The sequence below is a fragment of the Leptodactylus fuscus genome, chromosome 2, assembly GCF_031893055.1.
Source record: "Leptodactylus fuscus isolate aLepFus1 chromosome 2, aLepFus1.hap2, whole genome shotgun sequence".
In the NCBI taxonomy this organism is placed as follows: domain Eukaryota; kingdom Metazoa; phylum Chordata; class Amphibia; order Anura; family Leptodactylidae; genus Leptodactylus; species Leptodactylus fuscus.
Window position 1 is genome coordinate 9,088,986 of NC_134266.1, and position 24,439 is coordinate 9,113,424.

The 24,439-nt window shown below is 48.2% G+C and overlaps 1 protein-coding gene across 3 annotated transcripts in view; it reads left to right on the forward strand.

The window, feature by feature from the left end:
* The first annotated feature begins 7,201 nt into the window (after positions 1–7,201).
* The window catches only part of GSK3B (glycogen synthase kinase 3 beta), a 48,999-nt gene continuing 31,761 nt past the window's right edge, over positions 7,202–24,439 (forward strand). Inside the window, exons 1-3 of one of the 3 annotated variants that reach the window (XM_075263353.1) lie at positions 7,202–7,597; positions 8,134–8,533; positions 24,022–24,215. In XM_075263353.1, coding sequence (XP_075119454.1) covers positions 8,446–8,533; positions 24,022–24,215 — 282 coding nt within the window. In that variant the 5' untranslated portion in view covers positions 7,202–7,597; positions 8,134–8,445. Of the gene's footprint in view, positions 8,534–24,021; positions 24,216–24,439 lie in introns of all 3 variants that reach the window. The other 2 variants (XM_075263354.1, XM_075263355.1) reach the window with 2 other exon arrangements.

The following is a 24,439-nucleotide window of genomic DNA, read 5'->3' on the forward strand; positions in this document are numbered from 1 at the left end:
GACTGACCGTAAAAGTAAAAAGACAGAGGGTGGGGCAAGGGATCTTCACTATTCGGTACACTCTTGGAGCCCATGGGCTCATTTCCCAAATTCCCTTTGTTTGTTTTTTTGACCTTTTTTGTCTCCCATGTTTCATGCTACACCCCTCTCGTTTTTTGTTTTTTTTTTTACTAGGGTTACTTAGATTTATTCTAGTTTTTCCTTCCCTTTCTTAAAGGGGCTCTATCATTAGATTTTCGGAATTTGAGATAAACATATGCCTGAATAGTCTTTAAAAAGGCTATTCAGGTGCTGCTAATCGTTTTAGAAAAGACCCCCTCCATTTTTATAATTTACCAGTAAAACGGATATGCTAATGATTCCCGCCATGCACCCTGGACATTCTGTGCACCCCTCCAGCGTCATACCTGCCTCACGCCCACCTCTGTTGCTTGTGCTCTAAGTCCTCCTCCCTGCGAGTAACCGCCTCCGGCGTGTATATTCTCGGCGGTAGTGAATTAAAATCTCTACGCATGCCTGAGTGCCATTTTCTTGTTTAGAACCAAATTGAAATCTCGCCACATGCCCGAGCGCCAATTTCTTGTGGAGAACTATGGAGTTCTCCACAAGAAAATGGCGATCGGGCATGCGTACTACATATGCGCAAGATTTCGATTCGCTACCACCGAGAATACACACGTTGGTGTCGGTTACTTGCAGGGAGGAGGAGGAGGACTTAGAGCGCAAGCAACAGAGGTGGGTGTGAGGCAGGTATGATGCTGGGGGGGAACAGGTAGGGACTTATTAGCATATCCATTTTACCAGTAAATCATAAAATCATGGGGGGGGGGGGTCTTTTCTAAAACGATTAGCAGCGCCTGAATAGCCTTTTTAAAGGCTATTCAGGCATAGGTTTATCTCAAATGCCGAAAATCTAATGATAGAGCCCCTTTAAGCTTTCTTCTTTCCTTCCCCGCTCCTTTTTTTATCTTCTTCTCCCTTATCCTCTCCCCCTGTCTTCCTCCATTCCCTTTCAGCGACAGTGGAAGCTTAATGTTTCGCTTCTTGATGATGGGACTGTCCTGGCTGACGTCAAGGCCCAATTGGAGGAGTATTTTGCGAGGGAAGAGATATCGGGGATTGATCCCCCCCACACACACACACACTGTTTGGGAGGCTCACAAGTGCTTGATCCACGGTATTCTGATGCAGCATGACTCTCGCTTGAAAAGAGAGCGTCAGGCTCACACTGCTAACACTCACATTGCTCACTCTTTGCTGCAATGCATCCTCTCTTTGGAGCTTCTCCATAAGCGCCAGGTTACTCCCGATGTCTACGCCCAGCTCTCTAATGAGGAACTGCGTACTTTTGCGCTTGATAAAGCTAGGGGTACTTTGGCTAAAAGCAGATGGCACTTTTACGAGTACGGTACGTAGTGTGGGCGTTCGCTGGCTAGGGCCCTGCGGGTTCACAGATCTTTTGCCTACGTCCCTTGCGTACGCTCGACTCAGGGCACCCAGGTGTATCAGCCTTCTGATGTAGCTGTTGCGTTCCGTGAATATTATGCATCCCTGTATTCGGTTGACTCAGATTCCCCTAATGTTTCCGAGACTGAGTTCCATGCTCATATTCACTCCTTTCTCCTCGTCGGGTCTCCCGACGTTGTCACCCACTGACTTAGAGATCTTGGAATCTTCTATAGTGGAGGAAGAGATTTCTTTGGCAATCTCTCGCATGGCTTCGGGTAAGTCTCTGGACGGCCTTCCTCTTGCCTATTATAAAAAACCCGGCCCCGAACTTAGACCTCGTCTGCTGAAAGTATTCAATTCCCTTGCCGACAGCTCGGACCTGTGCAGAGATTCCTTGCGGGCGCACATCGTGATCATCCCTAAGCCGGGCAAGGACCTTCTCCTTTGCCCAAGCTATCGCCCCTTATCACTTATCAATGTCCACCTTAAAAATTCTGGCCAAGATTCTTTCATCTCGTTTGTCCCCCCTGTTAGTTGATATTATCCACCCTGATCAGGCTGGATTCATGCCCGGTCGTGAGGCTAGGGACAACACTAGTAAAGCTATTAATCTCATTCATAGGGCTAGAATGTTGAACTCGCCTCTCGTGCTCCTTTCCACAGATGCCGAGAAAGCCTTCGACAGGGTTAATTGGCGATTTATGAAGGAGACTTTGCTGCATATCGGTCTTCAGGAGCGTATGCCGAGCTGGATTCTGGCTTTGTATTCTCTCCCGACCGAGATGGTCTTAGTAAACGGGTTGCTCTCTCAATCCTTTCCCATTCTAAATGGTACCAGGCAGGGATATCCCACGACTCCCCTAATCTTTGTTCTGACCCTTGAACCTTTTCTGCGGCATGTTAGGGCTAATCTGAACATCTCTGGTATTGCTCACTTTGCTTGTCTTTACAAAGTAGCGGCCTATGCAGATGACTTACTGTTCTTTCCTTCTTCTCCCCATGTCTCTCTGCCGGCCTTGATGTCAGCCTTCCAGGAGTACTCGGTGCTCTCAAATTTTAAGATAAACTTCTCAAACTCTGAGGCCCTCAATGTGACTCTTCCCACCCCACAGGATACCTCCTTGAGCCAATCCTTCCCATTAAGCGCCCTCTTTCCTTAAGTATTTGGAGATTTATCTCACTTCTGAACCGAAGGATCTCTTTCAGTGTAACTTCTCCACCAATACTGGCCTCTATCAGGGCTGAATGTAATAGGTGGTCCACTGGAACTTTCACCTGGTTTGGGAGATACACCATCTTCAAAATGAATATTTTACCTCGCCTCCTCTACCTAATGAAGACTCTACCCATCCGTATCGCTGTTCCTTTTCTTTGGTCTCTTACCTCCATTCAGTTGCAGTTTATCTGGTCGGGTAGACCCGTTAGAGTGGGCAAAGCTCTTCTCTTCCACCCTAAAAGTTGTGGTGGTCTATCTCTCCCGGACATGAAATCATATTATCTGGCTACCAATCTGGCACGCGTTGTTGACTGGTGTATGTAGAGTACGTCCAAGCCTTGGGTATGCATTGAGCAGGCATTCTCCTCAGTCCCGTTGCAGGTGGCTCCGTGGTTGGACCCTTCCTCTTAAACGTCCCTCTACTCGCTCCTAACCATTGGTCCCACTCTCTGGATATGTTCTAGAGGTTCCATTCGTTCCACCCTTCTCCCTGGGAACTCCTCCTTCTATCCTGTACTGGGTAATCCAGGGTTTTCTCCAGGACTTCTCGACCGAGTTTTCCACAACTAGTGTCGGCACAGGCTCTATTGCTTGTGCCACTTCCGACTACCTGTTGGCGTACATCGCCAGACCACCAAGCCTCTTCCGACTTACCTACCTTGAATGCATGGGGGAGATGCAACTCCGCCACTTCCTGAGTTCTCTTTCTGCCCCTGCGCAGTTTCGGTCTGAGCCCACGCCCTTGGAGATTTGTGTGGGGGATGGCCCCCTTCGTCATTCCCTTTCACTCACCTATCGACTCCTGATAGAACCCCCGGAGGAATTTGTGCCACTATTTATGCTGAAATGGGAGTCTGACTTGTCTCTTTCCCAGGATCAGAGGAGGCGTATCTTTCGTCTCTCACATGCTACCTCGATCAGCTCACACTACCTTGAGGCTAATTATAAAATTTTAAACCCATTGGTATAGGGTCCCTACGAGATAGCATACAATTTTTCCTCAGGTTTTTCCTTTGTGCTAGAGATGTGGTCAGGAAGAGGGTGACATGCTTCATGTTTTTTGGGCCTGAACTGTGTTGTCGTCCTTTTGGGATGGAGTCAAACGAATCACTCTACAACTCACTGTGACCCCACACCACTTAGGCCCTGCCTTGTTCCTCCTCAATCACTGCGAGTCTTCTGTGAAAGTGTATAAGCGCTCTCTACTTCGGTTTTTGGTCCTCTCTGCCCGAGCATGTATTCTGCTCTTTTGGAAGCGAGTCAAACCTCCTCCTCTGGATTTCGAAGGTCAATGAGATTATGTGAATGGAGAATCTTTCTTCTTTCCTGCACGGCATGACTGAAGCTTACACTAGAACAGAGGTTCTTAACCTTGTTTGAGGTACCGAACCCACCAGTTTCATATGCACATTCTCCGAACCCTTCTTTAGTGATAAATCAAATATGATTTTTTTCCAAATTCAAGACATAGGTATATATTTTTTTTACTGGTACACAAAATGAACCGTGCATAGGGCCTAGGGTTAGATCGAACCCTGGTTAAGAACCACTGCACTAGAACCTGGTTCTATTGGTTCGAGTTTCAGCACTCTGAGGAGTATTGGGCGCCTCTGGACCTTCCTCCTAGATCTGGATGGCGCACTTTGTTTGCGGTCACAAGTACCTGTTTTTCTTCACCATTGAATTTGATGTTTCTACCTCTTGTCTGGGGCCCATCAGAGGTGGATAATTTTGTTGGTCTGTCTTCTGTTCGCCCCTCCTTTTTTTTCTCTCTTCTTTTCTAATTTGCCTTTCTTCTTCTTTTTCCTTTCTACTCTTCCGTTCTCCCCACTACTGGCTCTTCCGGGGGTTTCCCCTGGTGGTTCAATGTCATTCTGTGTTATTGTCTACATTGTTGTTTATTTTATTGTGTCTATTTATGTCTTCTTACATTTTGGGGGCGTTTGTAGGCCCTGATGTTTGTTATTGTCTTTGAAAAAATTTGCAATAAAAAAAAAAGGTATAGAAGAAAGAAGAAATTCCTCAAGAACAGTGGCGGGATCAGAAAAAGAAAGGTAAGAGAAGAATAGCCTTTCTTAAAGCTATTCCTTAGTGTATTTAGTTAAAAATGGGATTCTAATAATAGAATCCCTTTAAATCTGCCCCTTCCCTAGATTTCCAAACTGAATAGAAAGTGATCAAACCATCAAATCTTTCCCAAAATGGTATAAATAAAAATGGCATCGTGCCCTGCTTAAAAATGCACAGCACCCAGCTCCATATATATATAAATATACAAAAGTTACAGGTGTCACAATATGGTGACACAAAAATCATTTTCTATCTTGCAAATTATTTCATTTTTTTAAAAACATTTGCTGACTTCCAGAATACAGGTTATGTCATTTTTACCACACAGAAAACGCCGTCAAAATTAAACCATTAGACATTGGTGTGAGTTTTTTCAGCTTCCCACTAAAGGATATTGAACGGTACCATTATAAAGTACAATTTGTCCCACAAGCAATAAGCCATCATGTGACTCTATGGACCAATAAAAAATAAATGATGGCTCTTGGAAGGTGGGGGGGGGGGGAGAAAAAAAAACCCTGATACGCAAAAACGAAAACTGGCTTGGTCTTTAAGGGGTTAAACACATCTCAGCCATTATAAAACTTAGAACAGTACAGTGGAGTCAAATGAAAAGAGATTCTCATCTTCTGTATAACACCAAGTTTACAGATTTTTCTGGATTATTTCCAGAGCCAACATCGGTTTAAAGCACGGCTGGAATTAGCATATTACTATGTAGCAGCTGCTCCCAATCCCGCATGATTTTTTGATACTAGTGATATCTCTGGAAATCATAAAGGTAGAACTGCAACCAAGAATCTCTTTTTCTATATTGCACCTAAAACAACTTTTTTATATTTCATAATGGCCGATGTAACTGCATAAAATGATTCCTAACAGGCTGTTTGAATGTTTCGGAACGCCGCTTTCACACTATCGAGTTTCGGACATGAGACTTGGTCAGTGTGTCCACAAGATTTACCAGCCTGGGATAGTATATTGCAAAGGCTCCTAGTGACATAGACAACTATAATACTACGGTAGGTATTGGTAGCACAGTGGTTTGCACTGCAGCCTTGCAGCGCTGGAGTCCTAGGTTCAAATCCTGCCAAGGGCAACATCTGCAAGGAGTTTGTATGTTCTCCCCGTGTTTGCGTGGGTTTCCTCCCACACATCAAAGACATACTGATAGGGAATGTAGATTGTGAGCCCTATATGGGACAGTGACTGACAATATCCGTAAAGCGCTGCGGAATATGATGGCGCTATATAAGTAAGCATAATAAATAAATAATAATAGGTGTCCTTCCCCCAGCATCATGCTCAGGCCAGTAAATTCAGCACACAGACAGACCGAGTTTAACACGTGAAACTTAGAAGATGTAAGAAGAGAGACCGCGGTCACAACAGGTAACACAGATCATGTAGGGGGCCATCCTTCACTTCGGCTCAAGAACCCGCAACGAGAAATAACAGCTGCGTGTCCGCAATGTGGGGCCTCGGCCTGAAGTACAGAAGTCACACTCCAGGGACGTTCCGTACAGATTGCGCCGCCCCGTTCCGCATGGACTGGGTCACCATGATAAATGGCGCCCCCTTCTGTAACACATCTCTATCACACTTTGCAGCATTTTGGGGTCCAGGTTGAGAATTGTGGCTGATCTGTCGGGGACTCACCCTCTATGCTGTCCACACACCCTAACAGGGTGCTGCTCATGAGACAAGCTAGTAGACCCCCTACCGCAGCCATGTTGAGTGATAATGGCGGCTCACTGTCTCTTTCATACACCCTTGTGGGCACACAATAGAACACTATGAGACTAAACATGAGCGCCCGGGAATCCTCCGCTATAGTAACCTCAACTCCTGTCTCCATAACAACCCAACTTCTATCAGGCCGCTAAAGAGAAGTGAAAGGTCACACTTCCGGCGTCTTAAAAGGCTCTGGCCACACCCACTTCCGCTTATTTCTTTCGGAGGCAGCTGTTCGCTCCGACCAATTAGCAACTTCCTTTCATTCCGTGCTCGCCTCGCCTTTATCCTGAGGCGTTAATGAAGACGGGCAGGTAAAAGACCAATCAAATCCTGGCTTAAAACCATAACGAGGCGGGTCCGTGTATTCTAAAATTCTATTGGCTAGGATTCCTAGAATGCTTAGATTTGGTCCAATCAGCGTAGACTATCGGTCGCACTGAGCTATGGAGGAGGAGCCCTGTGAGAGCGCAGAGGGGAACTTGACGACGGTCGTTATTGGTTAGTATTGCTAATAGGTCCCGCCCACTTTTCACTGTCTTGTGCTTTGATTGGTGATTGAACGCTGGCGAGTGATGTGGGCGGAGCGAGGAAAGAGTGGGACGTCATGAAGGAACTGACTGTGCGCTCCCCCTCCCCTACTCCTATTCTCCATGTGGACTTGCGCAAATTCTGTCACGTACCTCCGTTCTGTGCTCCTTACTTTACGTCATATAGCAAAGAGGGAGGAGAGCATTGCAGGAGAAAAAAAAAACCCGACAGGCAAATGCGGTCAGTCGGACGGAGAGTGACAAAGGGAAAGAGAACGAGCTGAAGGCGGAGACCGGGGCAGGAAACGGGAGACGTCTCCTCACTTCCCGCTGTTGTGACAGGAATCGCGGAGAATCCAGTCAGAGGCGGCGCCGAGCGGCCGTTATCTGCCGTGTGACAAGCCCGGAGAGCGCGAAGACACGGCCCGGGGCCGCACCGAACCGACCTCCACTCACGGCTAACGGGCTGATTGTGTGGCAGCGGGCCGCCGGGAAACAGTGTGAGGGCGCCCTGTCAGGAGGTGAAGGCCGGGCCTGGACCTGGGGAAGAAGCCGCCATGACCGCTGTGTGTGCACTGTCTCCTCCTTCATCTCGCCTGTAAGAGGCTGTCAGACCCCAGAGACCCCCCGACATTACTGGGCCCCCCAATATTACTGATCCCCTATACTGGGACCCCCAATATTACTGGGCCCCCCAATATTACTGATCCCCTGTCCTGGGCCCCCCAATATTACTGATCCCCTGTCCTGGGCCCCCCAATATTACTGATCCCCTGTCCTGGGCCCCCCAATATTACTGATCCCCTGTCCTGGGCCCCCCAATATTACTGATCCCCCTATACTGGGCCCCCCAATATTACTGATCCCCTGTACTGGAACCCCTAATTATCACCCCCTAGTTCTACAAGACCCCCACTTGGGTGGCCCCTCGGTGTCATTGGGCCTCTGCCATATGACACCACCACCAAATATCACTAGCTAAAATACTTGATATCTTATTGGAAGGACCCCCGACATAGGTAATACACCTGATACCTTATAGCAAGGACCCCCCCCCCCAGTATCATCTTATAGGAAGGGACCCCAATATCATTAATACACCTTATAACAAAGCCCCCATATCCTCCGTCCTAGGTCTATGACCCCCATCATCTGAAGGAAGCCTCCGCCTAGAGCTGCATCCTCTTGTCAGTGGGGTCCCTTTTATTTCCTGCTGTCCCCCCTCCCTCATGGGCTTGTGATACCCCCACATCTGCCGGAGGACGGACCCTGTGGGATGCTGGATACGAAGTGACCTGGACAGAAGGATACGGTGACTGTTACTGAATTCTAAAGGCCTCCTTTTCCAGAGTGGGGTGCGAGGTTTGCTGGTCGCCCTCCGGGAGCTTCATGTTTTTGTCCTCTATCCGGTTTTTATAACGACAAGAGAGACGCAGGAGGCGCAGCATGTCGGGGAGGCCGCGAACCACATCCTTTGCAGAGAGCTGCAAACCGGTGCAACAGCCGTCATCATTCGGCAGCATGAAAGTCAGCCGTGAGTACCCCAAATGTCCTGTCCCCTGTGAGGGGCGCCGTACTCTGCAGTGGTGGGCGCTCCTCACTGCCCGCTACCTTCTATGTGTCTAGTGATGTTACTATAAATACCGCATATAAACCGGTATATATACACATGTGACATTCACCCATTTGGAGTGGGGGCGCTCTGGTCCATACTATGTTACCATGGCAGAGGTGGCTGCGGTACAATGTAGCAGAGTGATTCCTGTCAGCTGCTACATGGTGTAGTGTGACCCAGCTCGCTGCAGCAGATGCGGTATAATAACCCCCCTCCCCTTTTATTTTTTTTCCTTTTCTTTTTTGACTTGGGATAATGGAGCATGAGGTGCAGATCTGTAGTTTTGTTGCAGTGTTTCAGAAATATGGGAATATTACCGGTTGGGAGATTAGCATAGACCCTGTATCATGAAACCCCCCCCCCCTCCTTCTGCCCTCCTCCTTTGCGTTCTGTATTACGGCACAGCTGACTTCGGCCACGGTCTCTTGTGAGGAGGAGCAGAATCCGCCATTGCTGCAGAGATGGTGACGGCAGCTGCACGGTTAATACTATGGTCGCCGCTCGGTGTCTTCATTGTGCAGCTGTCTCCTCCGGCTTGCAGACAGCCCCACCTTAAATGCAGGCTGCAGCACACAGCAGCGGCCGTGGTGGTAGATGAGCACCATTTTCCAGCAGCCTTCCTCCCAGCCGCCCCACCCTTTTTCACCTTCAATAGGCGGAAAGAATAGTGACCCCATAGCTGCAGATCTGTCTCTTACCCTTCCCATGCAGGAGAGGACTACCACCCCCCACAGCCACACATGAATCCGCCCCTCATTCACTCCTCACACATGTGACAGGGACCGCTGCAAACGCCACATTATACTGTGCATCATCCTTAAAGGGACGGCACAGGGAGGTGTCCATGATGGCAGTGTCCACTCAGTTCATTCATTTTCTGCACATGACAAATGAGGTTTTGTCTCCTCTGAATCCACTGGAGGCCGACGCTGCTGTTACTGGGGGAGACTCCATATTGTGGGAGTATATAGCGGTGTATTGGGAGGAGGAGGAGGTGTTATAACCCCGATAGTTCTCCTGTGTTGTACAGTTACATTCTTGTAATAGTCTTAGGGTGCTGCTGCTCTCCTTCTTCTGGTCTTAGCGCTCGGTGGGGTCACCGCCGTTTCTGCAGCTGATGGATTTCTTATGCTGCATATTCCCCATTAATTATTAATGATTCAGTAAAGGTCTGGAAGGGAATGTCTGCAGGCGACGTAACCTGGGGAGGGCCCGGGCCTTTCATCTTCATATTATGCAGCCCTGGTCTGGGCACCTCTCACCCCCACTTCTTGCTTTATAGAGGGGTTGTCACTGCTCCACCCCCTGCTGTCTGTGCACCATGACAGGAAAGCCTCGGATGACCACTGCAGTGAAAAATGGGCTTCTATAGTGGGAATGTTAGGGGGCATATTATAGGGTGTCTCCTATGGGGGGTATATTATACATATGGGGGTCTATTATTGGGGCATGTTATAGAGGGTAAACTATAGGACTGTTATAGAGTGTCTCCTATTCAGGGTCTGTTGTAGGGAGTATATTATAAGGGGTCTCATGTAAAGGGAATATTATAGGAGACAAATTAACATGTCCTTTGTTGAGGGGTCTCCTTTAGAGGTTCTGTTAAAGGGGGTATATTATAGGGTCTCCTGTAGAGAGAATGTTAGACAAGGTAAGGGGTCTGTTCTAGAGGGAAGTCTCCAATAGAGGGTTTTTTCTTAAGGGAGGTCCCCAACAGGGGTTCTATTCTAGACAGGTCTCCAATAGGGGCCTTATTCTAGAGGGAGGCCCCTATAGGTGCCCTATCCTATAGCAGTGTAGAACATGACCTGTCCTTATTCCTTAGACCTTGCCTCTTCACACTAAGGGTTTGGGGACACACAGGGATTGCAGTTTGGCGCAGGTTTCCAATACGTTGCTAATGCTTATACAATTTTTCAGGTAAATATAACTTACCTTCGGAACCCTGCGACCGGCGGGTATTTACCTGCAGATTTAAGTGGCCCTTTACAATCCTTTATATATATATATATGTATATATTCCAGTCTACCGCAGTTTTTGGCCTCAGTATGGATGGGTCTCGGCTGCCCGGGTCTCACTACATGCGACTATTTCTTAAGATCGTCATCCTCTTATCTGATTGGCAGTCACATGTAGTTGTCCCAGGGTTTTGATTGGGTGTAGTCATTAAGGGTCGCCTGCATTGAGGTGGATGATAACAGAGAGCAATAGATTATATTCAACTGGGCGGGAATTGGCCCCATGTGAAAATGATGGTGTCCCTCTGATTCCTGTCCCCTCTTCTTTTTGCCTCTTGACATCTTGGGCACATCCAGCTTCAGTTATAGTTACGGCCGTTGCGGTTGTTGTTCAGGCTCCATTTTGGCAGGACATTGGGGGTTAGGTGAATTCACTCCTCTGTGCTGCTGTCTGTGAATCGGAAGCCATAGTGGTGAAGCAGAGTTGACAGTCTCCGGTGATGCCGCCCTTGTCCTAGGATTCAGCAGATCTAGTCGGACCATTGTGGGCTTATGCTGGATTTATTACGACATGAAGTACAGAGATGGATCAGTAACTACTGACGATATGCAGTGGTTTAGTGACGGCTCACTGGTTGCCATTGTGGGCATCAGTTGGCCTCCCATTGCTAGCCTTTCTGATGCTTGCCTGTGTATATCCTGGGATGGAGGCCTAGAGCTGTATGTATCCTGCTGAGTAGTGGTGTGCAGCCTGGGGGACGACAACTTCTAGCATGACCCCAAAGCCATCATTTCTGTAGGGCAGTGGTCTGTATGCTGTGACTTGTAGCTGATGACAGATTACTTTCCCAGCATGCTCTGACTGGCACTTTCACTCTCTATTGTCCTGTTGCTCTCATGGCACGCTGGGAGTTGTAGTGTGTTGGCGGGTGCTATAGACGACCATGTATAGGGTTGGTTGGGGGAGGCAGCCATCTTTACACCCTATTTCTGAAGCCCTCTCTTGCCTGGCTCCTCCTTACCTGCCCTGAGTGGATTGTCTGCCGCAGCCTCAGCTGGCTTTAGGACACCGTGACGCCATCTTTTCAGACGGTCTGAGGTCACAGATCACTCACAGGCTATGACTGGATCAGATCATTACCGGAGTGTCATCCATGAGTCACATTTCCGCCTGAGTTTTGGACGCCCGCCATCTATATAATAAACTCTGCTCCTCCCACTTCAGCTATTTTAGTTGTCTTTCAGTTGCTGCTCAGTCGTACGTTACCTAAACCGGTTCATAACCTTCAGGAGACTCTGCACCATGAGAACAGGGACCAAGACTGAGGCTGATGTCACTGCACCCGATGTGATGACATCATCTTATGTACAGCTGGAGCTAATGTCACCTGATATAAGGCTGGAGCTGATCGTGTCACTGCATCACCTAATGGGAGGCTGGAGTTCATGATGTCACTGCATACCATGTGACAATGTCATCTCATATGAGCCTGGAGCTGATGATGTCACCCAATGTGAGGCTGCAGAGTGATGTTTCTTCTAAATTCAGCCGGGGTCCTGGACCTCACTAACAAGGCGGGGGTGTACGGTGGTTTTTGGGGATTTGAGGGTCAGTCTGATAGAAGTGAAGGCAGCTATTTAGGATGTAGAATGATCCATATAAAAGATATATAGACAGTAAATCTTCCCTGATCGTTGTAGCTCAGTAAGATAAAATGGCGACAAAATTGTGACAGTGAAGTGCGTGCGGAGATGGCGGTAACTTGCGCCTTTTAGTAGATTTACTTGGAACAACTTTCCATGTAATGGTTGAGGTCGGGTCACTTCATATTTATATGGCCGCCATCGGGAAGGACACAGCAAGTTAGGTTACCACATGTCTCTTTAGGGTTTGGCGCATGTAGAAATTCAATAGATAAATGGCGTAAGTGAACAATGGTGTGGTGAACCATTCGGCCTGTCATTGAAGGGTTAATTGTAATCTCCGCTGATGATCTGCCGATCCCAGTGAATGGATTTCCTGTTGTTCTGTTTGTACGGGGCGTCCTCTTTGTGTTTCTTGGGGAGGGGACAATGGCTCTTTAGATGTTGGGGGTCATGGCTGGGGCTAACTATTTTGGGGTTTTGTTTGCGTGAGAAATGTATTAAAGGTTTTTTTGATTGTCTTTATGTTATAGGGTTTGGGCGGAGTGTATCAGAGGCCTCTGTTGTCTGCGGGACCTGGCCTGCTGGGACTTGTGGTTCTACAGCTATTATAGGCACCACACGGGGAGTCCGGCAGAGTCACATTGACTTGTCATTGGTTTTTGTGGCTACCTTTAGAATTTGTGTGTTCATATCGCTCTGTACAGGGGCTGTGCCCATATGGTATTCTGTTCTTAGTGTATGCTATATACTCGGGTTCAGCAACCTTCAGCTGCTGCAAAACTACAACTCCCAGCATGCTCCATTGATTTCTGTAGGAATTCAAAAAACAGCTGAGCAAGTCTGCTGGGACGTGTAGTTTCACAACGAGAAGGTGCCCAACCCCCATCAAAGGCGCAGTCAGGTTCTCCCACCGAAACTTCAGACTGGAAGCCGTGCTTCCTATTGTTCCCCTGATCTGCAGTGCTGTGTAATCCCCCTCCCCCACACAGACCTGTTCAGCACATTCACCAGGGTAATAAGGTTCACACAGGCCGATGACCGCAGCACTGCTGCCGCCACTTACGTAATACGCAGCCGCTCGTATCTCCTTCCGCTGGGTCGGCCTGTAGTTTGCAGATGTCCGATCCATTCAGCTGATATTTGCTTTACTTATTAATGGACTTTTTTTTTTTTCTTAGAAGTTAATTCTGAGGCTACCCATATACTGTATATAGCCTTGAAGAGCAGGGGAAGCCAACAGCTGCTCCCTAGAGTCTGGACATCAGGGTGGCCATGATATGAAGACCTCCCCCATGTAGACCTCTATATAGTCCCTGTGTGCTCATACCGCCGGTCACTTCGCCTTCTTGAGGTTTCCTTAATAGTCATTTAGAAGATGTAGAATTTATTATCTGGTTGACGTTTTGTACCCGGGCCTAGTACCCAGTGATGGGATGAGCGTGCCAACTGCCCCTGTAATTCTCCCCCCACCCTCCCCTTTGGTGACCTCTGTTCCCCATTTACAGATACCAGTAGGGGGCATCAGGATTGCCATGTGGAGGAAAAGACTGTGTGTAATGGCTGGGCTGTGGATGCCAGGCAGATCTGCACCGACCGCCGCTCCGCGCCACATCTGGGTCTGTTTGTCAAAATGAAAAGGAAGTGGCTCAGCTGAGAACTCAGTATATACCAGTGGAGGAGGATGACGCTGAGTATATACTACTGGAAGAGGAGAAGAAGCCCACTGAGTATATACTACTGGAGGAAGAGGATGCCACTGAGTATATACTGCTGGAAGAGGAGAAGGACGCTGAATATATACTACTGGAGGAGAAGGTGGGCACTCAGTATATAGTGTTGGCCAAAAGTATTGGCACCCCTGCAATTCTGTCAGATAATACTCATTTTCTTCCAGAAAATGATTGCAATCACAAATTATTTGGTATTATTATTTTCATTTAATTTGTCTTCAATGGAAAACCACAAAAAGAATTGTCAAAAAGCCAAATTGGATATAGTTCCACAGCAAACATAAAAAAAGGGGGTGGACAAAAGTATTGGCACTGTTTGAAAAATCATGTGATGCTTCTCTAATTTGTGTAATTAACAGCACCTGTTACTTACCTGAGGCACTTAACAGGTGGTGGCAATAACTAAATCACACTTGCAGCCAGTTGTAATGGATTAAAGTTGACTCAGCCTCTGTCCTGTGTCCTTGTGTGACCACATTGAGCATGGAGAGAAGAAAGAAGACCAAAGAACTGTCTGAGGACTTGAGAAGCAAAATTGTGAGGAAGCTTGAGCAATCTCAAGGCTACAAGTCCATCTCCAAAGACCTGAATGTTCCTGTGTCTACCGTGCGCAGTGTCAGTAAGAAGTGTAAAGCCCATGGCACTGTGGCTAACCTCCCTAGATGTGGACGCAAAAGAAACATTGGCCAGAGATTTCACCGCAATATTGTGCGGATGGTGGATAAAGAACCTCGACTAACATCCAAATAAGTCCAAGCTGCCCTGCAGTCCGAGGGTACAACAGTGTCACCCCGTACTATCCAGTGTCAGCGTCTGAATGAGAAGGGACTGTATGGTAGGAGACCCAGGAAGACCCCACTTCTTACCCAGAGACATAAGCCAGGCTGGAGTTTGCCAAAACTTACCTGAGAAAGCCAAAAACGTTTTGGAAGAATGTTCTCTGGTCAGAGGAGACAAAAGTAGGAAAAGGCCTCAACATAGAGTTTACAGGAAAAAAAAGAGGCCTTCAAAGAAAAGAACACGGTCCCTACAATCAGACATGGCGGAGGGTCCCTGATGGTTTGGGGTTGCTTTGCTGCCTCTGGCACTGGACTGCTTGACCGTGTGCATGGCATTATGAAGTCTGAAGACGACCAACACATTGTGCAGCATCATGTAGGGCCCAGTGTGAGAAAGCTGGGTCTCCCTCAGAGGTCAGGGCTCTTCCAGCAGGACAATGACCCAAAACACACTTCAGGTCAGCACTAGAAAATGGTGGTGAGAGAAAGCCCTGGAGACTTGTAAAGTGGCAGCAATGAGTCCAGCCCTGAATCCCATAGAACACCTGTGGGGGAGGGGGAGAGATCTCTTGGGGGCAGTTTGGAGAAGGCCCTCTTCACATCTCAGGGGGGACCTGGAGCAGGAGCCAAAGAAGAAGGGTCTAAGATTCCAGCAGAGCCTTGTAAGAAACTCATTGCTGGTTAGCGGAAGCGGTTGTGCGCAGTTATTGTGTCTAAGGGTGCATGCACACTACGTAACGCCGGGCGTGTATGAGAGCCGTACACGCCGGCATTACGGCAGACTGCCGAACACTTCCCATTCACTTCAATGGGAGCGCTCGTAACAGCGGCGTTTACGAGCGCTCCCATTGAAGTGAATGGGAAGTGTTCGGCAGCCCTGCTGTAACGCCGGCGTGTACGGCTCTCATACACGCCCGGCGTTACGTAGTGTGCATGCACCCTAAAGGTTGTGCTGCCAAGTATTAGGCTGAGGGCACCAATACTTTTGTCCGGCCCATTTTTGGAGTTTTGTGTAAAATGATCAATGATGTGACTTTTTTTTTCATTCTCTTTTATGTTTTTTCATTGCAAGCAAAATAAATGAAGATATTACCAAAGAGTTTATGCTTGCAATCATTTTCTGGAAGAAACTGAGTATTATCTGACAGAATTGCAATGGTGCCAGTACTTTTGGCCAACACTGTATACTTCTGGTGGAGGAGGCCGCTTGGTGTATACAACTTGAGGAGGAGGCCACTCTGTATATACTAGTGAATGAGGAGAAGGCCGCTCAGCATATAATAGTGGAGGAGGAGGGGGAGGCCGATGAGTATATACTACTAGAGGAGGCCGCTCAGTGTATAAGATAATCCTTTAACAGTCCCACTATGGGGAAATTCAGTGTGTTATAGCAGCCTGGATAATACAGTAATTCAAGAAAGATTACAGTTCATAGCAGATAGAAAAAGATTCTAGGAGTCATAGCAGCTAGGAAGTAAAAAAATAAAAATCATTTAGTAGGATCATTTAGTTCTCTGTGCCGAGTGTCTCCGCTTGGTCTGATGTTGATTATACAGCCTGACCACAGTTGGAAGGAAGGACCTGCGATAGCTCCGTCTCACACTTGGGGAGAAGCAGTCGGTCACTGACAGTACTAACAAGTTCTATCAAGGTCTCATACATGGGATGGGATTTGTTCTCCCGCATGGAGGTCACCACAGACAGTATCCTTCTGTCACCCACCACCTGTACTGGGCCCAGGGGGCTCCCCAGGACAGAGCTGGCCCTCCTGATCAGCCTGTCAAGTCTATTTCTGTCCCTGGTTGATATATTACTCCCCCAGCAGGCCACTCTGAAGAATATGGCGGCTGCTACCACAGAATTGAAAAAGTCCCTAAGAAGTGTCCTCTGGACTCCCGGCCCTCGGCCTCCTGATCAGGTAGAGTCTGCTGTGGCCCTTTCTGTGCAGCGCCTCCAGGTGATCGGCCCAGTCCAGCTTATTATTGAGGAGCACAACCAGGTACTTATAGGTCCTATCTCATTGCCTGTCCCCTGGATGTCCACTGGATTTGGGCACTCCTCCACTTACTAAAGTCCACCACCATCTCCTTGGTCTTCTCAGCATTAATCTGTGGTGGTTCCGCTGACACCAATCCACAAAATCCTGGTTTAAGTCTCTGTACTCCCTGTTGTCTCCGTCTGCAATGAGGCAGACTATAGCAGAGTCATCGGAGTACTTCTGTAAGTAACAGCTGGATGAGTTGTACCTAAAGTCAGCAGTGTACAGTGTGAACAGGGGCAAGAACTGGACCTTGTGGTGCCCCCGTACTACAGATCACAGTGTCAGACACACAGTCCCGGGCTCTCACATACTGAGGGCGGTTTGTCAGGTAGTCTAGGATCCAGTTGGACAGGTGATGGTCCACACCACCAAGGTTCAGCTTCTCCCTCAGTAGCCCTGGCTGAATGGTGGTGAACGCACTGGAGAAGCCACAGGACATTATTCTCACAGTGTTCCCGGGTTTCTCCTGTTGAGAGAGAGCTCTATGAAGAAGGTGGATGATGGCGTCATCTACCCCAATGCCTGGCCGATAGGTGAACTGGAGGGGGTCCATGGCAAGGCTCACCAGAGGCCGGAGATGTGCCCGGACCAGTCTCTCTAATATATACTACTGAGGAGGAGGATGCCCCTTGGTATATACTACTGGAGGAGGATGAGGAGGCCACTGAGTATATACTACTGGAGGAGGAGGAAGCCGCTGAGTATATACTATTGGAGGAGGATGAGGAGGCCACTGAGTATATACTACTGGAGGAGGTGGAGGCCACTGAGTATATACTACTGGAGGAGGTGGAGGCCACTGAGTATATACTACTGGAGGAGGTGGATGTGCTGAGTATATACTACTGAGGAGGAGGATGCCGCTGAGTATATACTACTGGAGGAGGTGGATGCCACTGAGTATATACTACTGGAGGAGGTGGATGCCACTGAGTATATACTACTGGAGGAGGTGGATGCCGCTGAGTATATACTACTGGAGGAGGAGGATGCCACTGAGTATATACTACTGGAGGAGGTGGATGCCACTGAGTATATACTACTGGAGGAGGTGGATGCCGCTGAGTATATACTACTGGAGGAGGAGGATGCCACTGAGTATATACTACTGGAGGAGGTGGATGCCACTGAGTATATACTACTGGAGGAGGTGGATGCCGCTGAGTATATACTACTGGAGGAGGTGGATGCGCTGAGTATATACTACTGAGGAGGAGGATGCCACTGAGTATATACTACTGAGGAGGAGGATGCCGCTGAGTATAAACTACTGGAGGAGGTGGATGCCGCTGAGTATATACTACTGAGGAGGAGGCTGCTCAGTATATACTAGTGGAAGAGGAGGAGGCTGCTCGGTATATACTACTCCCTGTCCTCCCCTTTGGTGACCTCTGTTACCCATTTTTTGAGAAATGGGTACAGATACCAGTAGGGGGCATCAGGATTCCCATGTGGAGGAAAAGACTGTGTGTAATGGCTGGGCTGTGGATGCCAGGCAGATCTGCACCGACTGCCGCTCTGCCACAAAATAAAGTGGCTCGTCTGAGGACTCAGTATATACCAGTGGAGGAGGATGACGCTGAGTATATACTACTGGAAGAGGAGAAATATAGTACTAGAGGAGGAGGAGGCCGCTCGGTATATACTAGTGGAGGAGACCGTGCTATACGTACAGAGCTAGGCTAAGGTTTTAGGGAAGTCTGGCTCATTTGCTGCAGTAAGAAAGCTTATAGAAATAAAAGGGTTAATAGTTTACTTTTGTGAATGAAAGGAGGAATATAAATGCCATCAATATTTGGTGTGACCTTTGCCCCTTGGAGGAGGAGTCCTGGAAGTGATGATACCCCCACAGATATAACCCTGATCTCATCATCGTCCAGTCTGTCTCGGGTGACTTGTAAATATAGTAGGATTGGATAAGCAACATCCACCAAAGATCTGTGCATAGTTTTCCAAGATGGCGACAGGAACAATCTCCCTACCAAAAACTGCACCTAGAAGAAGACAAAGGTCGAAGATCATACCAAATTTTGATGGGATTTAGATTTCCCTTTTTTTCATTGACCGGAATAATCTATGTATAAGGAAAATGTTTGTTTTTGTACCGTGTTAGCCAGTGGGTATGAAATATAAAAAACCCAAAAAACTTGCAAGTCTTCAGTAGCCTTTTTTAATGGCTAACTCATAATGATGACAGAATATGACGTTTCGAAGCTCCCGGCTTCTTCTTCAGATATATCTAAAAACACTTTCTGAAAGCTGCATATTTATGTACAACAGGACACATAGGGATAGGATTTCAAGAGGCTTATTACTATATACATATAAAAACAAATAATCAGTTCCCAGGTTCTTTATCTTTATGGCTGTCTTAGTTCAGTGATTTGTATAGGATGCCATGAACCCATGTGAAAGGTTCATTCCACTATCCAGAGTGTTAAATAGGGTCATGCACTTGTACTCCTAAATCCGTCTCTGTTTCCTTGATTTAAAATTCCCTCTTAAAATCAAAATTTTTATGTCATTGGTGATATTATGATCTTCCTGGCAGAAATGTTTTGGCCCGGGAAGGTCCAGTCTTTGTTCTCTAATCGTATGGCGATGTGAATTGATTCTCATTCTAAGCTGCTGTCCGGTCTCTCCAACATACAGATTTTCAGTGGGACATTTGGTGCACATTATTAAATACACTACATTAGGTGTGTTACAGGTGAACGTACCTGGGATTTTATATTCCCTGTTAGAGTTTGGGATCTCTGTCCTGTCAGTGGTCAGTATGTGAGGGCAGGTTTTGCACCTTTTCTGTCCACATGGGAATGTTCCTGAGTTAGTTGGCGGTGACCGTGAGCTGCTGACAACCAATATGCAGCCTTCAGAAATTGTTTTTAGTTATATCTGAAGAAGAAGCCGGAAGCTTCGAAACGTTCTATTCTGTCATCATTATGAGTTAGCCATTAAAAAAGGTATCATCTACTGAAGACTCGGAATAATCTATTAACCCTTCTATTTCTGGAAACTTTCTTACTGCCCAGCAATAATTTTTTTTGCCATACCTGCCTTAAACTTTTCCACAGTACCGTGCCCCTGGGGGAGGGGGCTTGGGACACATAGCTGGGGGTGTTCTTCCCCTTATCGGCCATTATGGAAACAGACAGAGTCTCTCTGCATGTCGTTACAGCACTCTGAGAATTGTTGTGACATCTGTCTGAGGGGGAATCGTCCTCCGTGGGCCCGGCTGCACATACATGGTCTTGTCTTCTTAGCCCCCTCTAGCGCCTTCCACAGGTGGAGTTGTATGCGGTGCGTGCTGCCATATTGGGTAGTGTAGTAAATGGACCACAGCAGTGCTGGCTGGCTACCTGGTCACGGCTCTGAATAATACAGTAGGACAGGATGGCACCTGGGCACATCTGGGTAACACGCGCTTGTACACAATGAATGGGTGGAGTTATCCTGTGAGCTACATGCAGGAATGTGACATGTGCGGTGACTTCACTGGAGAGGATTTGTGTCACCCATGTGCACCGCATTGCACCTGGACGGTGATGAGTCAGGCTGTAAACAAGGGGATGACTGACACGTGCACTGGCAGGTCCGGCGGGTACAGGCGGGTGCTGTCACTGTGTATGATGTGGTGACTGTAGTTCTGCCGTGTCTCGGATGCATCAGGCCTGGGTTATGCGGGGATTTATGCTGCTGCGTTTTTTAGGTTTGAGTCATGTAAGTGTCTTGTTCTGACCTTGTATTGTGAGGCCGTTGCTGCTGCCCTGTGTGCACAACATCCTATGACAATCTCTCATGGGTAGATGTGGTACATGTAGTGCTGGGGTCCCCTCCGGTGGTCTGGGGGGTGCTGTGCCCCTGGCATGTCTTGCTCTCAGTGTAAATAACACAAGACATATAGATGTGCGGTGCGTTCTTGGTAAATGTCTCCATTTTAGTCATCTATAACACAACAAGCAGCTTTGGCTGACACCAGCGAACTTGTCTGACTATTCACCTGAGATTAATAAATGATGCCGCACTTAAAGGGCCAGTGACCACAGAACTGCTTGTGGACATAGGTGGAACAGGTACTATATATGACTCCTTACTACAGCACAAGTAGGTCTCGCAGGTTGTTTTGGGGGTCCTATGGAGATGCTTTGTATGTTGCTGGATTTAGGGACTGTGTCCTTTACCACTTGTCCTGATGACAGTTCTGTAAGCCGTGACTAGGAGGCCGCAGAGTGATCTGGATGCCTGAAAATCTGACGTTCTGTTACCTCCAAGGTGCGGCGCCATCATCCTAGGGGTTTGTATGTTGGTGCTGTGAATCTCATTGTGTAGACCTGGGGTGTCTTCGCCTGTTTCTGGCTTCCATGTTGGCTCTCTGCCATACCGGTGTAGTAGGGTCTGATGTAGCGCTGTGCACCTGCTGCAGCTTGACTGTACGGTCTGCCCTCCTCGTGCTGCCGCCGCCGCGCCGCCGCTCTCTGGCATGTTTGTCCCTCAGATGTTTTGTGTTAGCGGCAGAGCTTGGAGGGGTTTCCAGGAATTCTCTGTGCATTGTGTACAGGGCAGAGCCAGGAAGTAGGAGGCAGCCATTGCCAGCCCCCGGTGCCCCCGACATCTGCCGAGCTCTGTCAGGAGCAGTCACTCCATAGATTGATGTGTTGCAGGTGCGGCTTTGTTGAGGAGCGTTCAGACAATGCGTTTAAAACCACGTCAGAAATCTTTGCACGTTTTAGCTATGGTTTTTGATGCAGTTGGACTTTGTAAATACATTTTTACATGTTTCACCTATAAAAGCGAAAAAACTAAAATCAAACACGCCGTGTATAAGAGACTTATAGATCTGTTCATCTTGGCTTTCTAAATTGTGACTAGAATACTATAACCACAGTGTAGACTGACACAGGCTGAGCAGTGCAGCGGGTGGTGTGGCAGGGATTTTAAAGGGACCGTGACTTTTAACCTCATAGGAGAGCGTGAGCGTTATGTACGGAGCGGCTCATTCTGCTTTCTAACCTCAGAATGGAGGCTGTGTAACATTTACACTCAGACTGACCTATGACCTGGTTTGGCTTGCACAGCTGATAGGTGTGTTACAGTGTATCGCTGCAGGCTGTGGCTCTGGAGTGTTTGTGTGCCTGTCTCTTTAAGGATGTTGGGTGTACTACTCTCCAGTCCTCACCTGGTTTTCTCTGGCACTCTCCACAGGGTTTTTGGTTTCTTGGGATTGCCATTTTGCTGTGTCATGTCTCCAGCCTGTCCTTCTGTCTGTTCCTTCTGTCGCCCCGGGCATGTGACGTGCTTTTATAATCCCCCCCCTTCCTTCCTGGGCACCTTTCACCCACTGGTAATCATTCCATTAATGCAGTTAAAAATTACCCTGTAATCTGCAGCTATAGCTCCGGGGTCAAGGATGGAGGGTCAGAGCAAAACCTCTGCGTGTGATAGTACCTATAGAAGCCCTGACCCCGATTTATAGGGCCAGTAACCCTCACAGCACTGGAGATATGGGGCCTAAGGTAAAGGTTGTGGGGCAGGTTAGGTTTCATCCTATATCCAGCAGGTTTAGGAGCTGTGTACCAGCTTGCTGGTTGTCGGGTCCTGTTGTGTGGGGAGCCATTACAAGTCTTTGCTTTGTGGGTGTTGGGGATCCCTATTGTTTACCCTGCCTGATGCTGTATCGCTGTGTCTAGGGGTGCAGGGGACGCCGCCTGGTGCGCTTCTTCCTGTTATTGAGGATGCAGGGCTGCAGCGGGTTTGATGTCTCAGGAATGCGCCCGGACAGCAGACGCTTTGTCTTCTTCATCCTCAGCCGGGTGGGCTGTGTCTGAGGCCTGCGAGACACGTGGTAGGATCATCCCACTGATGTTCCCGTTACCACCACGCTGTGGGCAGCCACATGTGTGGATGAGACGTGTTGTGGAACTGTCATGTCCGCTCAGGCTTCTGTAATCTAGATCTACTGAATATATGACAATGTCTGTAGAGCGCTGCACTATATGATGGCGCTATACAAGGAAGCAAAACAAAAATCTGACTTTGCACCCGGTGTGGTTTGTATTGACTGCTGTACACAGTTCTGTCTAATGCTGGACTTTCTTCTTGGGCAGAGTTCTGGCAGGAGATTCTGGTGATCTGGGATCTGATTTGATTGTATGTTGTGGGAATTACTAAATCTGTCCGTATCTCGGCACCGTTCTCTTGCACGCTGGTGTTGTTCGGGGTGTCCGTCCATTCCCTGCAGACACCTGCTCTGATGCTACTGCAGCCTCCATGTTGGCTGCCCCTCCCCCAGTCCTCGTGGTCCCCTCTCCTGAAGATCAGCTTTGGATTAAGTGATGTTTGTCACTAGTAACCCTTTCACATCCTGCTGCCGTCCTGTTACATAAAGCTACTTCATGTCATTAGCCGGCTGACCCGGCGCCCTGCGTGGTGCGGTATTTTCCAGCTGTGCCCACCAGGAGATGGAGATCTGTAGCTAATTAGTACCAAGCAGGGTAAGATTGCCCATGGAGCCCGCCCAGCTCTGGCACACTGTGTCCTCCTCAGCTGTCTCTATGGCCATTTATCTGTTTCCGGGAAAGCTGAGTGACAACCAATATAGACACCGTTATCGTTCCCACAACCCTGAATAGTAACAAGTACAGACTTACAGGTTGTCATGCTGTTTTCCCAGAGTTGTTGTTTTTGATTTTTGGGCACCCCAAGGTGATTGGACCCCTACCCTCCCCTCCATCTATAGCCAAGGATTTCTGAGGGGTCTGACTGCCAACTGCTGTCACTCATCTACGTCTCTCCCTATCGGTCACTGCTCCATGCTCCTAGGCGGCTGTTCAGACTGCTCTAGACAAACAATAGGCAGATTTTGTAGGTGAATCTCTTGTTCATGTAATGTTGGCAAATGGCTTTCCTTATACTCTAGTCACTTCCAAAGCTGTGTCTCAGATTCTGCAGTCCCCCTCATAGCTGTGTTCTGCATTGTGCCATCTCCTCTATCCGGCTAGCTTCTGCGCCTCGTGCCTTGCTGATGTGCTGCAATGTTGGAGATGTTCTCAGATAGCGGGTGTACAGGACCTAATAAGTCTGCTCCCATATAGCTGTGAGGCGCTGCAGTGGCCCTGTGTGCTGGAGGGATCAGCCCCCCTGATCTGGCCGTGCGGCCGCCCCTCACTGCACCCAGGGTTTCTTCTTGTGGTTTTGTTTCTTTTCTTCATTTCTTGCACATTTCTCACCTTATGTTGCTTTTGTTTTTCCTAGGAGACAAAGATGGCAGTAAAGTTACCACTGTGGTTGCCACCCCGGGGCAGGGTCCGGACCGACAGCAGGAGGTCAGTTACACAGACACCAAGGTGATTGGCAATGGCTCCTTCGGCGTGGTTTACCAGGCCAAACTCTGTGACTCGGGGGAGCTGGTGGCCATTAAGAAGGTTCTGCAGGACAAGAGATTCAAGGTAAGCGCATGTGGCCGACAAGTCTCCCCAAGTAACATCCTAACTCATAAGGTGCTCAGTCTAATGCCTGGAGGAACCATAGTGAGGTGCAGTGTGTTGAGCACATGGTACCCTAGTCTGTGCACCCCTGAGCTTTATTCATATAGTCACAGCTGTTGTGTGGGGCTCCTTGGGGTTGCCCCCCCCCCCCCCCCCCCCCACTCATGACCTCTCCTAAGCTTAGA